The sequence below is a fragment of the Adiantum capillus-veneris genome, chromosome 23 (genome assembly GCF_014529385.1).
Source record: "Adiantum capillus-veneris isolate H3 chromosome 23, ASM1452938v2, whole genome shotgun sequence".
NCBI lineage: Eukaryota > Viridiplantae > Streptophyta > Polypodiopsida > Polypodiales > Pteridaceae > Adiantum > Adiantum capillus-veneris.
This window is the reverse complement of record NC_140953.1, coordinates 8,497,259-8,512,831: the sequence shown is the minus strand read 5'-3', so window position 1 is coordinate 8,512,831 and position 15,573 is coordinate 8,497,259. Positions and strand designations below refer to the sequence as shown.

The following is a 15,573-nucleotide window of genomic DNA, read 5'->3' as shown; positions in this document are numbered from 1 at the left end:
CCGCCGTCTTCGTGGAGCCATCTCCACCGAGGTGGAGGGAGACTCACTTCTTTCTCGTTCCTTCGGTGGAGGCTCTTGAGTTTTCCTTTGGGAAGGAGATGCATCATCAAGAAGTAAATTCTTGAGCCCTTCGTATGGATTCTCTTCTTCTTCCCGAATCAGAGAGAGACCTCTTTTGGAAGTCTCACAAGGAGGCTTCCTAGGTGTTCTCTCGTCATGGTGGTGAGCTTAAAGAATCCCATGAGAACGGAGCTGCCGTTGCACTTCACTTTGGAGAGATGGATTGCCCATGGCTTGTTGAAGCCTAGAAACAAGATAGTTAACAAGGATCGGAGTATCATTAGTAGCTTGCTCATTAACAAAATCAAAGTTATCAACATTAATTTCACTCTCTTTACTATTGTCAGCCATTCTAACAACTTTTAGGTGTAAACTTTTTAGGTGTACTTTGGCACTTCAAGCCCTAGTTGCTACTCCTCTTTACCCCTTTAGAAAAAGCACTCAAGCTACTGTACCCGTGGCTCGAATACCATTAATTGCAAGGAATGGAAGAGAGGGTCGTTCAACACCAAAACAGCACCGGCTCCTGTCAAGCTTCTAATAGCTCAATAGTGGTTAAGCCGTAAGCAAGCCCCGTAGGACTCCACTATTAAGACCATAGCTCCTGACGGTGATGCCCCCTTAGCTGCACGAAGGCAGGGGCACTGCAAGGCTGAAAAATCCCTATTCTACTTACTCACATGCAATTAATAATACCAACCATTTATAGCTAGCTTGAGGACCTCCCTTCTTGAGCAAGAAAAGAGAAACCTTGTGCTCTAATATCAATGTAACATTTAATGGCCTAAAAACTTGTGTGTAGCGGAAATTAGCATGAACATAGTGAGCATTTCATTAGAATAGATTCCTAATGAGAATTACAAGAGTGCTTGGGTGGAGAGAGAGCAACAAAAAGCATAACACCTCGTTAGATAGCATGAACAATACTTTCAAGAGAGAGAAATTAAGCTATTGACAACAGTTGAGGACCGGATTTACATGGAGCCAGTCCCCCCTCCAAAAGGCTTTGTATTATGGTTTCTCCCATCAGGAGAGACATTGTACAATACAATTATTTGTGTTCCTTCAAGACTAGCTAATGCAATGAAAATGAAAGCTTCATGCACTAAGCAAAACACTTATCAAACACAACAACAATTCTCCCCGGTCTCAGACCCAAGACCTCACACACCTTCGAAGATGGTGAGAACTAGCAGGGTATGAGAGTAGATTGAGAGGAAGCAGGAGTATTCTTACGAGAAAGATGTACATCTCCTCACGTAATCACTCATATTAGCATAGCTTAGCTTAGTAATTAGCATGGTAGAGGAGATGAGCATGCATTGAAGCTTGGCTCTTGGTTGGATTTGCATCACAAAGCCAAGAGTTGGTGGTGTAGGCCTCCCTTCTCACAAGCTTGGAGTAGGTGGTAAGCTTTCCATTAAAGCTTGACAAGGAGAGAGAGTCTTCTTGTTAGGTGCAGCGGAATGAATGTTGTATTTTCTCAAGATTAGTGATCTTTATTGCTCAAGGTTCCTTTTAGTCCTTAGGGAAAGAGAGAGCTTTCCGTCTTGTAGAGTGTTGTGGTCACGAACAAAGTGAGTGGATATTGTGCGTGCAAGTGAATGAGACTGAGAGAAGGAGAGAGAAGAGATACGACACCCGAGAGGTTGTAAAACCCTCCTCCGAAGGCCCCACTCGTCGGCGAGAGTGGTCTACTTTGATTGCACAAAGGTGTACAATGCGGATGCAATGGACTAATGCAACTTGGACTATGCCGATGACGACGACGGTGGTGACGACGACGACTTGATGGCTGAAATCTGAGATCTTCTAATCACTGAATTTCGGGACTGTTTCGGTGGCTGAAAATGACTGTTTTGGCTGCATTTTTATGGCTGAAAATGGGGGGAACATCTGCAACCGTCTAGGGGTTGATCTGCTACTGTGTCATAGGCTGAAAACTGCGAGAATCCAACTGCTGAATTCTGCGTTTTTGCTACTGCTGAGCTGGCGTTTTTGACAAGGCTGAAAAAACGTTGAATCTACAAGTGATGCTGGCGTTTTTTTCAAGGCCGAAAAAATGCTAGCTGGGATGTATCTGCTGAGGTTGGAAAACGCCAAAGGGAAGGGGTGGATGGCGAGGGTCTACTACTGAGGGGGGGTATTGCTGAGAAGTTGCCTGTTGAGTGGGAAGCTCCTGCTGCCTCTTCTGCCAGAAAGTGCTAACTTGGGTTTGCTTATATATTAACTTGGCAAAATTGCCCTACCTACTTTTGTTGGAAAGTCACTTAAAAATAATAAGTGAAAATAACCAATAAATAGGAAAATAGACTAAATGCACTGGACAATTCCCCTAGCTGATGCTAATGGATTCTGATGGGAATTCCGATGATCATGCTGTGTGCAACCGGAAAATATGCATCTAAGCTAAGTGACTGGGCATGCACGGTCTACGAATAGACTCACAAATAACCAATAAAGTGAAAATAACCAATAAATAGGAAAATAGACTAAATGCACTGGAAAATTCCCCTAACTGATGCTAATGGATTCTGATGGGAATTCCGATGATCATGTTGTGTGCAACCGGAGGATATGCATCTAAGCTAAGTGACTGGGCATGCACGGTCTACGAATAGACTCACAAAAGTGTCAGATCACTGCTAATCTAAACTGACTAAACTGACTGAACCTTGTTGTGGTGTAGCTTGTCCACGGACACATAGGGTTGGGATGTGTCACATGACATCCCCTCCTTTTCAAAGTGAGGTACTGGTACCGAACTGTATGGCGTCGAGGGAGATCGCCAACAACATCCGGAATCCTGGAAGGGACTCTTCGCTGGCCCACTCTGATGTGTGGGTCGCGCGGTACTTGAACTTCATAAAGGTCTGCAACGCTTGCTTCTTTGGGCCGGGCCAAAAGCGACACAAAGTCTTCTGAATCTCCTTTCTTGCTTCAACTTCGTGTAGAGTCCTGCTTCTTTCGTCTTCAAGAATCTCCATAGCTGAAAATTCCTGAAACCATCTCCAACACAAAACCATGAACATACCCATTCCATGTAAAGTGAAGGAAAAAAATCTTGTCTTCTCTATAGACTGTGTATGCAATGTAGATGAACATAGAGACGGAGTGACAACCCGTTCATCCAACACATGCAAACAATGCGCTCGAATCTTTTCTGTTTGATCGAAGTCAATCAACTGTGGCAAATCACAATGGAAATGCCCATGCTTGGTGCTCATACAATCATATGCTCGTTCGAATACTGTGTCATGCCAAGGAAGAGACATGGAATGCGACTTCCTTACATACAAACTTTTCAACTTTTCACGAAAAATCCGCATACATTCGTGCTCATCCATGAGAGAAACGTGCTCAACATGCAATATGTCATGCCTAGGAAAAGGGATCACATAACGATGCTCACTAAAATACAGGAAACCTTCACGAATGAAACACTCGAACAATGCGTGCATATCAATCATGCGAACACATAATACTTCCTGTGATGGTTCTTTGGACCAAGGCTCGAGAGCCAAGATCGATTCTTCTTGAATGATCAAATCGTCCTGTGGGGGTTCTTTGGACCTCGACTGAAAAGCCAAGATCGGTTCTTCGTGATTGATCGACTCTACAACGAGGTTAGTTTCGCTAGAAAAAGCATCCACTAACACATCATCCTTGTGAACAATCACGTCATCTTCATGCAACTCATCATGCTTGTGAGAAATCACATCTTGATCATGCAAATCATCATGCTCGTCTTTATCATCCAAATCATCATGCTTAGCAATATCATTCAAATCATCATGCTTATCATCATGCAAATCATTGTGCTCATCATTGTCAATCAAATCATCATCATGCTTCACACAATCATGCAAATCCTGTGTGTCATGCTTTGGAGAAGAAGAGACTGGGAGAGTCTCCTTTTCCCGAATCTCTTGCATCGTTGTCTGAACTTGAGAAAAGAGTCGCAACATCTCTTGCAATCGTGCTTTGTTCTCGCGATAAAATTCTGCTTGTCTTGCTTGGTTCTCTCGATCAAATTCTGCTTCTCTTGCTTTGGCTTCCAAGCGTGCTTGCTCGCTCTCACGCGCTATGGCTGCCATTCTTTCTTCGTACTTACGCTCGATGGCTGCGATTCTTTCTTCGCTTTCTAACTTCCTGTCCATCATCCTCTTGGCGAAAGCCTCCATAGGAGTTAGTGCATTCCTTGTCGTAGATGGGAAAGGGGGAGGGTCGGAAAAACCTCCTGGTGGGGAAAATTCTTCTTCACCTCTCTCATGCTCATCACCTCCAAGCGAAGTATCCATTCCGCTTCGAGTGATGACCATTCTGCAATTGTGGGTTCTTGTGGGTTCTTAAGTTCACGAGGAACTTGGGTTCTTGAGGGTCTTGAGGTCCTTGATTCGTGAGAATCTTGGGTTCTTGAGGTTCTTGAGTCTTGAGGGTCTTGGGTTCTTGGGGTCTTGAGGTTTTCTTTCGCTTGCAAATCGCGTTGGAGAAGGATCTTCTCTTCACCTGAGTTCTACCCTTTTCTGCGGACGCACCCCGTGGCGGCCTTGCGCTCACACCAAGGTTGCTTTTTCCCACCTCACGTCAATTGGCCGGCCGCTAAGTGCACGGTCCGCTCTCAATGAGTGAAAAGAGACACAAGGGGAGGCTGGACAAGCCCTTCTTTCTTGGGATTCCTGTCACTCGTCAACAAAACACGCTTAGGAATCGCCACGCCCAAAGTAAACTTGGGTTCGTGCGATCGCAACAAGCAAAAAAAAAATCTTGTGGTTCTTGTGGTTCTTTCCTTGAGTAATGCAGAACACTTCCAAAGTTCTGATACCAATGTTAGGTGCAGCGGAATGAATGTTGTATTTTCTCAAGATTAGTGATCTTTATTGCTCAAGGTTCCTTTTAGTCCTTAGGGAAAGAGAGAGCTTTCCGTCTTGTAGAGTGTTGTGGTCACGAACAAAGTGAGTGGATATTGTGTGTGCAAGTGAATGAGACTGAGAGAAGGAGAGAGAAGAGATACGACACCCGAGAGGTTGTAAAATCCTCCTCCGAAGGCCCCACTCTCGTCGGCGAGAGTGGTCTACTTTGATTGCACAAAGGTGTACAATGCGGATGCAATGGACTAATGCAACTTGGACTATGCCGATGACGACGACGGCATAGTTACCAGGAACGGGAAATCGGAACGGGAACGAGGAACGGCAACATGCATGAAATGCCATTCTCTATTTCAGATACTCACATTTGAAACACAGAACGGGGATTCGAAACGGGAAATTGGGATGGAAACGGGGAACGGGGACCTGAAAATGGCCATTCCCTGTTACTATGGACGACGGTGGTGACAACGACAACTTGATGGCTGAAATCTGAGATCTTCTAATCGCTGAATTTCGGGACTGTTTCGGTGGCTGAAAATGATTATTTTGGCTGCGTTTTTATGGCTGAAAATGGGGGGAACATCTGCACCCGTCTAGGGGCTGATCTGCTACTGTGTCATAGGCTGAAAACTGCGAGAATCCAACTGCTGAATTCTGCGTTTTTGCTACTGCTGAGCTGGCGTTTTTGACAAGGCTGAAAAAACGCTGAATCTGCAAGTGATGTTGGCGTTTTTTTCAAGGCTGAAAAGACGTTGGCTGGGATGTATCTGCTGAGGTTGGAAAACGCCAGGCAAGAGGACTTGTAGGCGATGGCTTGCTGGGAGGAAACGCCAAAGGGAAGGAGTGGATGGCGAGGGTCTACTGCTGAGGGGGGGTACTGTTGAGAAGTTGCCTGTTGAGCGGGAAGCTCCTACTACCTCTTTTGCCAGAAAGTGCTAACTTGGGTTTGCTTATATATTAACTTAGCAAAATTGCCCTACCTACTTTTGTTGGAAAGTCACTTAAAAATAATAAGTGAAAATAACCAATAAATAGGAAAATAGGCTAAATGCACTGGAAAATTCCTCTAACTGATACTAATGATTCTGATGGGAATTCCGATGATCATGTTGTGTGCAACCGGAGGATATGCATCTAAGCTAAGTGACTGGGCATGCACGGTCTACGAATAGACTCACAAAAGTGTCAGATCATTGCTAATCTAAACTGACTAAACTGACTGAACCCTACTGTGGTGTAGCTTGTCTACGGACACATAGGGTTGGGATGTGTCACGTGGCACTTCTTTACTTCACACATGAGATTGTGCGAGTGTGTGTGTGTGATAATGCCTTGCAAAAATCAGCCCCCCTCCCTCTCTTGGTCGACCCCTCTTGCTATTTGCTCATGTTACCCTCTCATGGGACCTCCCTAGGGCTAGCCAATGACAATTAAGCAGCATAAGTGATAGCCTTCTGACATGTGTCCCCCTTTCCCCTTTTGTGAGAGCTTTAGGTAATTTAATAATTCAACTAAACTCTCATTGGACCCCTTTGCCTCCTGGCCAATAGGAATCAGGCAAGCCATTGGGCTGCTGAATGCTCATTGGACCCCTTGGGAGACTGTCCAATAGTCTTCTAGAGGGCTTAATTCTCATTGGTTCTTTTATTAAGTGTTTTTAAATTAATTAAACTAGATTTACTCTAGCCTAATTCTCATTGGTCCACCTCCAAGGCCATCCAATAGGAATTGGGTACACCTTGTGGGCATCTAGCCTAGGGAGCTGACATGTGTCCCTCATTCCCTTTGTGTAAAGGGAGCTTGTGTGTGTGTGTGACTTTCTCTCTCATCCCCTACAAGCAAGGCTCGCCTCCTCCTATGTAGGGATTTGTAAAGACGTTTGGGACACACACAGAGCATCCAATTCCCCCCATGGTTGACCTTTGGACACAACCTTTGAATTTTGGAACCTTAGCATTTTGGAAGTCTTAATGGGCTGAACCTTAGGGTCTTTTTAGCCCATTGTTGCACATGGCTCTTTTGCAGATGGCCCCCCTTTGGATCCCTGTGGCCGGTCTGCTAGCTTAACCAATATTCTAGCTTTTTCTCCCCTGGCACTTCCCCATATTAAATGATCAATTTAACATGAGAAAATCATTTAGGAGAATTAGATATTGATTATTATGACAAGCAGTAAAGTCGTCTTTCTAGTCAACAAATTTCTTGAGATAGCCTAGTAGGTCAGATAAAGTATACCAGATGATTTTTGTGGTATGTTGGTAAAAATGAGGCCACTCTTGTGTCTCCAAGACGACCATACTCACCATCAAAATTTCAATACTGCTACCAGCAGCATGAGCCCTTGCATGCCACCAAAATTGTTGTCATGAAAGATACAATCGATGTAGTTATCCACAAGACAGCCTACCCAACAGCCCCATCACGCATAGTATCGACTATATACGGTGATATCCCTAGTAGCCTCATCAATGTCCAGTAGTGGGTGGAAAACCAGGTATCAAAATATGGTCATGCGCAACACACTCACACGCATGAGCATATGTTGACAGAAAGATCAGCATATTTATGGCTCTAGAGATTAAGGGTCAACCTAGCACTAAATAGCTAGTACATAGAAAAACTAATACCAGAAAAGGTAGCTCGTGCACTACAAAAGACGCAAAGAATCAACCCAATAAAGATAAAAAACTATCCATAAGTTGGATAAAACCTAAAAATGTAAAGTCACCATACAACCATAACAGATATCTAGATTAATCTAGGAAATGACTTAATAAAATGGCATCTCCCTAACATCATCAATGCCAAGTAGTGGAAGTCATGATGATGAGCACTGGCTTTTTGGCATGTGCCAAAAACAATTCACAATGCTTTTGAGTCTGCGGATTGAAAAACCATGGTTGTGACACCACCACCAAAGCCAAACAACTAAGTGATCTTTCATGTAGCGTATCATCAACTATGAACTGACTACAATCAAGGAAATCAAGAGCAGACCTTGATAATGTTGAGAATAATTGCCAGCTGATTGTTTGTCGATAAGAGCAAAAACAGAACTCACCTCCGTAATATGTTTCCACTCTTTCAATTGTTTCAAGCGTAAAAGTGTGCCAACCAAGCCCTCTTTAGAAAGTTTCCCTGCTTTGTGGTACCCATGAAGAACTGTCACAGGAGAGTCGACCTCTTGTATGTCCCTCATCATCTTAGCCCATGTCGAGTGAGGGTCCTGTCTAGGTCTTCTGGAGGGCAGCTTCCAAACCTTCTTTGATGGAAAATGGGCAATCTCTGCATTCTTTAGCGAGGTGGAGTGCTTTGTCTCTTTAGCGACCTCCTCTTTCTCCTCCAGGGACACAACTGCGGAGGTTTTACGGGGGCCGATGAGAATAGAATTTGATGTGCTCTTCTTGGTCCTACAAGCCCTTAACAGTCTTTTGTCTGAGCACGAGGCGGCCCGTGAGGAAAAGCTGGAAACAAAACAATCAGAGTAGAGTTTGAATTCGGAGGAAGAGAGAGAAAGAAAATGGCAAGCTGAGAGCTTCGCCTACCTGAGGTTGTGCATTTGGCTTGCGGTACCAGCTTCCATAGTGTCGCAAGCTGAACAAAACTACATCCTCTCAGTTCTCATAAGATATACCCGAATGCGATAAGACTTTGCTTATGGTCGAAAGAGAGACCATAAGTGTAAGACTAGAAACTTGGAAAGTGAAACTAGAATGTGAGAGAATCTATTTATCTCTATCTTGTAGGGGCTGCTATACCTAGATCTTGAGCACATGCATCGCATCTTAGAGAGAGAGAAGGACAAAGAGAGAGAGAGAGAGAGAGTGATATGAGTCTCTGACACGCCATTTGAGCCGATCAACAAGCCTCCCAATAAGCAATCGCTTGAATACCATCGATGGTCGTGAAGTCTTGAGCTTGTGAATCTTGATTGAGTTGTTGAGAGAGGCGGTGGATATATACAGGGTCGTGGTAAGCTAGTGGTGAAACATATGCATGTGCTCTCTTCTGGCTCCTGTATCCAAGTCCTCCCCACTATCTCTGTCTCTACATTTTCTTGTTGCAATGTTGTGATCCCCTTGTCTACAATCCTCCGATGTGAGACAAGATGTTGGGGCATTGGGGTAGAGTCTCTTAGTGAATGTACACAATTTTCATTACCAAGTTCAAGGGTCTGAGCATCATACCCTACTTGAGTGCTCAACTTTAGACCACATTCAAGCTTGCTTCCCTTACATTTTCAACTCAGATTGCTCCCTGCATACCTCTCTCTCCCAAGCACTCCATGGACTCTTAGTTGCCACTCGTATGTGAGTCTCATATCCACAGTCCGAAAGCCTTAAGAGTCATTGATCAAATCAACATAGAGCATGTGACATGTTTCATTTGGTCCCACATGTCATATTTGACCTTCGAGGATAATAATAGAAACTCTCTCTCTCTCTCTCTCTCTCTCTCTCTCTCTCTCTCTCTCTCTCTCTCTCTCTCTCTCTCTCTCTCTCTGTGTGTGTGTGTGTGTGTGTGTGTGTGTGTGTGTGTGTGTGTGTGTGTGTGTGTGTGTGTGTGTGTGTGGAATGGCACCAATGGATTTACATGTAGAAAACATGATGACATGGTGAGATTGACTATATGCTTTTTCAAAAGCCATCTTGAATTGCATATAAAGTTTACACTTAACCAATGCAATCCGGAATCGGATCACTTGACAATATGTATTGATCTCAAATGTACAAAGAGACCCAAGCATGTAAACACCTAGCATTGGGACACTTCACACATACACCTATGTATATCGATCTAGTTAAGCAAATGTTATGGAACTCAAATCTCCCAAATGATATAACACTAGAATGTAGGTGGGAAGTTTTCAATCAAGTCATATTCTCTTGTGCAATGGAATGCTTTGCTATGAAGCACATGTCTCACAAAGGCATCATTAAATGTAGCTCAAAGAAGAAATAGTTCAATATGGAATGTAAAGAAGCACAGAAGTACTTAATGAGCTTAGATGCAAACAAAGATAAAGAAGACTATCAAACGGATCTACACACACGCAACACTTCTTCAAAAAGAAAAAGGAGAAGAAGGTGGGAAGTCCAAACTCGAGAGAAGGCACATGCATGTGGTAAATTTTGGGTAAATATAACGAGAAAGTTGTCAACACAAGGGCAGGATGCCCTGAGGGTGCAACATGGTCCTACGCAGGTTGGGGATCACTATAAGAGGAGGTGGTTGAGCGGTAAAGAGCAACTCCATATTCCCAAGGGCTTTTAAATGAGTATTAGAGCAACTCAAGGTCTCAATTGGGTGTGGGAAAGCCATCCATGTGATATTTAGCATCGATGCCATACTTTTTGAGGAAATGCTACATCCACACGCTCGCTTTCTAGGGGAAGGAGGATAAGATTGACTTTGACCATTTGCTATGCAATTGGATCCAAAAGGGAGTGCCTCGACCTATTAGAAATATGTATTTCTAGGGAAACTCCGCTTAGGGCCGATAGAGGGCAGCATGACTTCTTCCTCCTCACATGCCGCCATCGTTGCCATAGCCAACTTGGGCTTGAGATTTCACATCCAAGCACCTTATTTTGGGCTTAGTGTGTTTTGGAACCCATATCCTCTATTAAGAGGAGCCTTACATGTGTACAAAAATCTCTCATCGAGGTTATGAGCTCTCATCTCGGCCATCTATTGATTCAAAGCAGCGCTTTGAGGATTTAAGGTTTGCAAATTTGATCAATTTATTGACTTTTAATCTTGTTTTAAGTTTTTTGTAGAAAAGTAAACAAACTTGACTAGTTGCAGGAACAAGAGTTTTTTTACTCGTGAGGATTTTAATTGTGTCTAATAAAGATGCAACAAAGCACTCTGGTTGATTACTTGTCATCAATTTCTCTTAAAAACCATGTCTTGTCCTACCAACACAAGGAGTTTACGAGCATTGGTTCTATACTTGGCAACATGAGTTGATGGGCATTGATTTGGTTCTTAGCAAGGCTTAAAATTGTTTATTCTTCATATTCCACTTATAATCATATAATTAAGTGGAACCTTAATTTTTTATGATTTATGGTTCCATGGCTTCACAGCCTCTCAAAGCACACACTTGTGTATTTTGCAACAATTTCCCATGCATCATCATCTTTATTATGCGTGTTGGTAATGTTTTCGCATGCGCAATATGTTCATGACTCAAAGGAATATATCAAGGAGACAAGATTCACATGAAGCCAGGGAATCAAGACATCAAATGTTTGCATAGTGCTATGAGACAACGACATGAAGAGCAATACTTAGAGAGAATCAACCATAAGTTGATATTTCCTTACAGAAAACAAATTTTTTGTTGCTTCAAAGGACTAGGATGGTATGGCAAGGCCAACAAGTTAACAAGGATGATGCCTTTTCCAAGTTTACACCGATTATGTTATATACTTCTTCTCTAATGGCAAGTCCTGTAAATGGTTTTATTAGTTTTTAGTTTTGGCAGCATTATTTCTTTTCACATGATGATTAGATATCAAACAAAATTGTAGCCAGGATAAGATTCTAGTACCAACATCAAGGATATTCTATGATATTTAACTTTGATTACATATTCCAATTCTACTCAGAGAGGGGAACATTCTTGTGAAAAAATGTTTGGATTTGGACTTCAATTGCTCCCCCCCCCCCCCCCCCCCCCCCCCCCCACACACACACACACACACAAAACGTCCCTTGATAGTTTGTGCAAATCCCGGATTTGATTTGGTTGATATTGTTTTGTGTGCTAGTGTTTTGTTCATTTGGAAGTCCATAATTGTTCTTGCACTGAAGAGGAGCATAACTGTAAAATTTGGTGAGGTGTGGGTGTTCGATGTGCGTGTAGCAAGCAAATCCCTGACAGAATTCTCTAGGTCACAAGCTCTCTCTCTCTCTCTCTCTCTCTCTCTCTCTCTCTCTCTCTCTCTCTCCCCCTCTGTGTGTGTGTGTGTTTAAGTATGAAAATATCCTCATAATTGAACCATACTTAGACAATTGTATTACATAATATATTAAATACCAATATTTTAAAACAAGATGTCATAAACCTCTATTATCATTTCATATACACCAATACAACCTTCTCTATCTAATAGGTAATACAATCATTTAGATCAAAAATTTGATCTTTGATCACTAGACTATAATATCTTAGTGTTGTATCTCTATGTGCCCATCCTTTGGGATGAGCTTCCACTATATCTACATGGAGAAGTATCCAGCTGGTACATTGGACGATCTTTTGTTACTGCTACAATTTTCGTTGTAATCCCAAGGAAAGAATCTCTTACCTGTCACCATCCAAGAAACACAAGCCTGTCAGAACTGGCATTACTTGGGAAGACAGGTGTCGACGACTCCCTCCCCTTGTTATTGGTGTCAAAAATTACAACAAAAGCTAACACCATAACATAGATCAAATATTAAGTTTAAAGAATGAGTCCTTAGTTTACTATAATGTTTTCATCTTTTAATTCCAAGAAAAAATCGGATAGCATCTCCTTTGTATTTTGAACTAATTTTGAAAAGTCCAGTTCACTGCCATCTCATCCGTAAGGCTCTATTTAAAAACATTGGAGTATGTTCAAAGTAAAGTACTAACACTAAATTCAAAAGTTATACATCTATTCAATCAAGGAGAGAATGTTTTCAACCTAGCAAGCTCAAATGTTTATGACATACATTTGTAACAAGTTTGATTAGCTCGGAGAGAGAACCATCAATATTAACCAAAAAAACTAGAATTTAATGAGTAGGTTTCTCGGCAACATAGCCAGATTAACCATCTAAGCTCAATCTTTTGAAACCATTTCGACTGTAAATGAAGAAATTCAATATGCACTAAGCCTGTATAAATGTATCCCATCAGAAAGTCTAATGTATATTATGTATCGTAGGGAATCAACCCCAATTTCATAGTTCCCCATACTATGTTCATTGTCATCATTCCCTATACTATGTTCTTTTTAGAGTTACATCGTGTATGTCTTTTCGATTTTTGTAGGAATTTCGACAGCATTTCCTTTGTACCTGCTCAATCTTTTAAAAAAAAACCAGTCCCAGCCAACATGTACGATACCCTCACATGAGGTTACTGAAAGAAAGAGTGACAAATCATTTCCAAAAACCATATCCGAACCAGATCAAGTTAATTTATGTAGACTTTTTCCTGCAAGTCAAAACGTGAGCAACCCAAATGGTATGAGACTGTTGCGGTAGGATATGAGTGTGTACAATTGCGAGGCGGGTATTAACAAAGTCAAAGAAAACACTATATCCTCATGATCAATAAATTGTTGAGATTACAACCACATAAAAGTTGTCCAAAGTGACTTTCCTATTCCCAAAGTAACAATCTCATCATTACAAGTTATCTTTAGATTCTATTCAGCAGATTAAGAACATCTGTCACAATGTATTTTTAAAAAAAAACCAGTATATACACTTTCTACTGGACTAAGTAGGTGCCAATGCACCTACTTGGATGATGTTGCTTTCCTGCTTGTTGAAGCAAGTGTTGTGTGCCAGAGCATATGCAGTAGTAGCCCGAAAATCCGCTATCGCAGGGGAGACCATCTTGCTTGCCAATATAATTTGATGTATACCCTTAGATACAGAAGAAGTTGAGAAGGCTGCTTCCAGGTACTGTTTTCCTGCTCAATAACAGATTGCAGAAGGTGCTTCGAGTATTGGAGGAGGCATAAGGATGGGGGACCACTCCAATCCCTGTGTGCATATGATAGCAGCCCTTCATACCATGCCCTCGTTGCTCGAGGGGGCGAGAGAGAGAGAGAGAGAGAGAGAGAGAGAGAGAGAGAGAGAGAGAGAGAGAGAGAGAGAGAGAGAGAGAGAGAGAGAGAGAGAGAGAGAGAGAGAGAGAGAGGACCATCACTTGTTCTAGATCAGGAATGGCGTAGGGAAAGGAGACACCGCATACGTACAACCAGCGAGGGAAAACCAACTATGCAGATGGGAATGTGTTTCCTCTACAAGGCTCAGTGTAGACCTCTGCCGCAGGAGAACTTAGAGGAGAATCGTAGCATGCCAAACTATGTATCAACACGAGTGTGCGTGCATATGTGTGTGTGTGTGAATCAATTATGCGTGCATATGTGTGTGTGTGTGTGTGTGTGTGTGTGTGTGTGTGTGAATCAATTATGCAAGGCTGTCCACTCTTTTATTATAGGAGCCTCACCACCAAAGGTAGGCATCCCCTCTTTAATTTTACCCATGTGCATGACAGGCTTCTCCTTCATAAAGTGATAGTCTGGATGTACCATAAATATCGACAAAATGTGTAGCATTACACCCATTATGTTATATTTAATTTGGAAATTAACCGTACATAGTAGGCCAGCCAACATAGGAAAACTGAGCCCACAAGTATGGTAGACATTAAGCTGGAGATTTCTACAAAGGTAAGACAACTGAATAGCCACAGTTTTTTCAAGTAAGATACAAACCAAGTATGGAACCATAATCTAGGGATGTAATAAAAAACCATTTAATTTATTGGATTGGACATCTTCAATACTATTTACCAGCTAGGTGCAGATTTGCAAAGAAGTAACAACTTCGCATGATATACCGTATCCCTGATCACGGTGATTGTCTGATTATATTTAACTGAGTTGCCTTTTATCAAACACAAATGGGTGTGTTGAAGCAGGTGTGTAGATGAGTAATTATGAGTGGCTATATATTAGCTCTCATAGCTGACATCTAGGATTAGCTTCTGAGTAAATGTGTGTGCAGGTATAAGTCTGAAAGGTGAGGCTCTTTGTCCAAAACCAGACCCATTCTCTAAACCTTGAAGGTTATGTGTATAACAGAGGCCATTCTAAAAGATGTAGGCATGAACCCATGTCCAAGACTGACATCGGCCTAAAGCACCAAAAAGGGAAGCTGTTAGCGAAGGGTTAGCCAACGAATTGTCAGCTAGATAAGTGTGTGTGTGTGTGTGTGACGATGTCTGAGTGCAATGATGCCTATTTTGCCCATTTTTCCTATATGTGCCCGGCTTACCCCAAATGCTAAGTGCATACTCACCTTATTTGCTCACTTTTCCCATGGTATACCACCTATGGTTTAGACGGCTCATCATTTGGACGCTTGGTCGTTAAATTCTCTTGATTTTGTCATTCTTGGCCCGAATTCTAATATGTACCAAATCCTTCCATACTTGACATGCTTGAATCTCTTGCTTTGTAGATTTATTGGTTGCTTTCAAAACTTGAATCCGACTTTCTTGGCTGTGTTTAATAATTTTTTAATCCTTTATGCATTACGTCCGTCGAAATTTGTCAATATGACTCATGATTATGCTTGATAAGTGTCAAATTTTGCTAAAAGGCAATAAAAAAGAAAAAATTTAAGCGATAAAACAAACTTTATACACTATATACATGATCTTATATCATCTTGCAGCTTGAGATCTTACAATATGCTACTCCAACTACTGTTACTCCCCCCTTCCCACTGTGAGTCATCCCAGACGAAGGTTTGTGCAATGTGTTGGGCGCGAACAACGTGTCTATAGAAGGCCATGGAATGTGGTCTTATGATGCTGATGGAAGAGATGCTCTGGGTAACACTATGTTGTGCAAGATGC

The 15,573-nt window shown here is 42.1% G+C and overlaps 1 protein-coding gene across 1 annotated transcript in view; it reads right to left on the bottom strand.

The window, feature by feature from the left end:
* Positions 1-8,614, bottom strand: part of LOC147427392 (uncharacterized) — a 35,759-nt gene extending 27,145 nt beyond the window's left edge. Inside the window, exons 1-2 of the mRNA XM_086497313.1 lie at positions 8,480-8,614; positions 7,996-8,398 (exon numbers count right to left, since the gene is read on the bottom strand). Coding sequence (XP_086353439.1) covers positions 7,996-8,398; positions 8,480-8,517 — 441 coding nt within the window. The 5' untranslated portion in view covers positions 8,518-8,614. The remainder of the gene's footprint in view (positions 1-7,995; positions 8,399-8,479) is intronic.
* Positions 8,615-15,573: the final 6,959 nt, after the last annotated feature.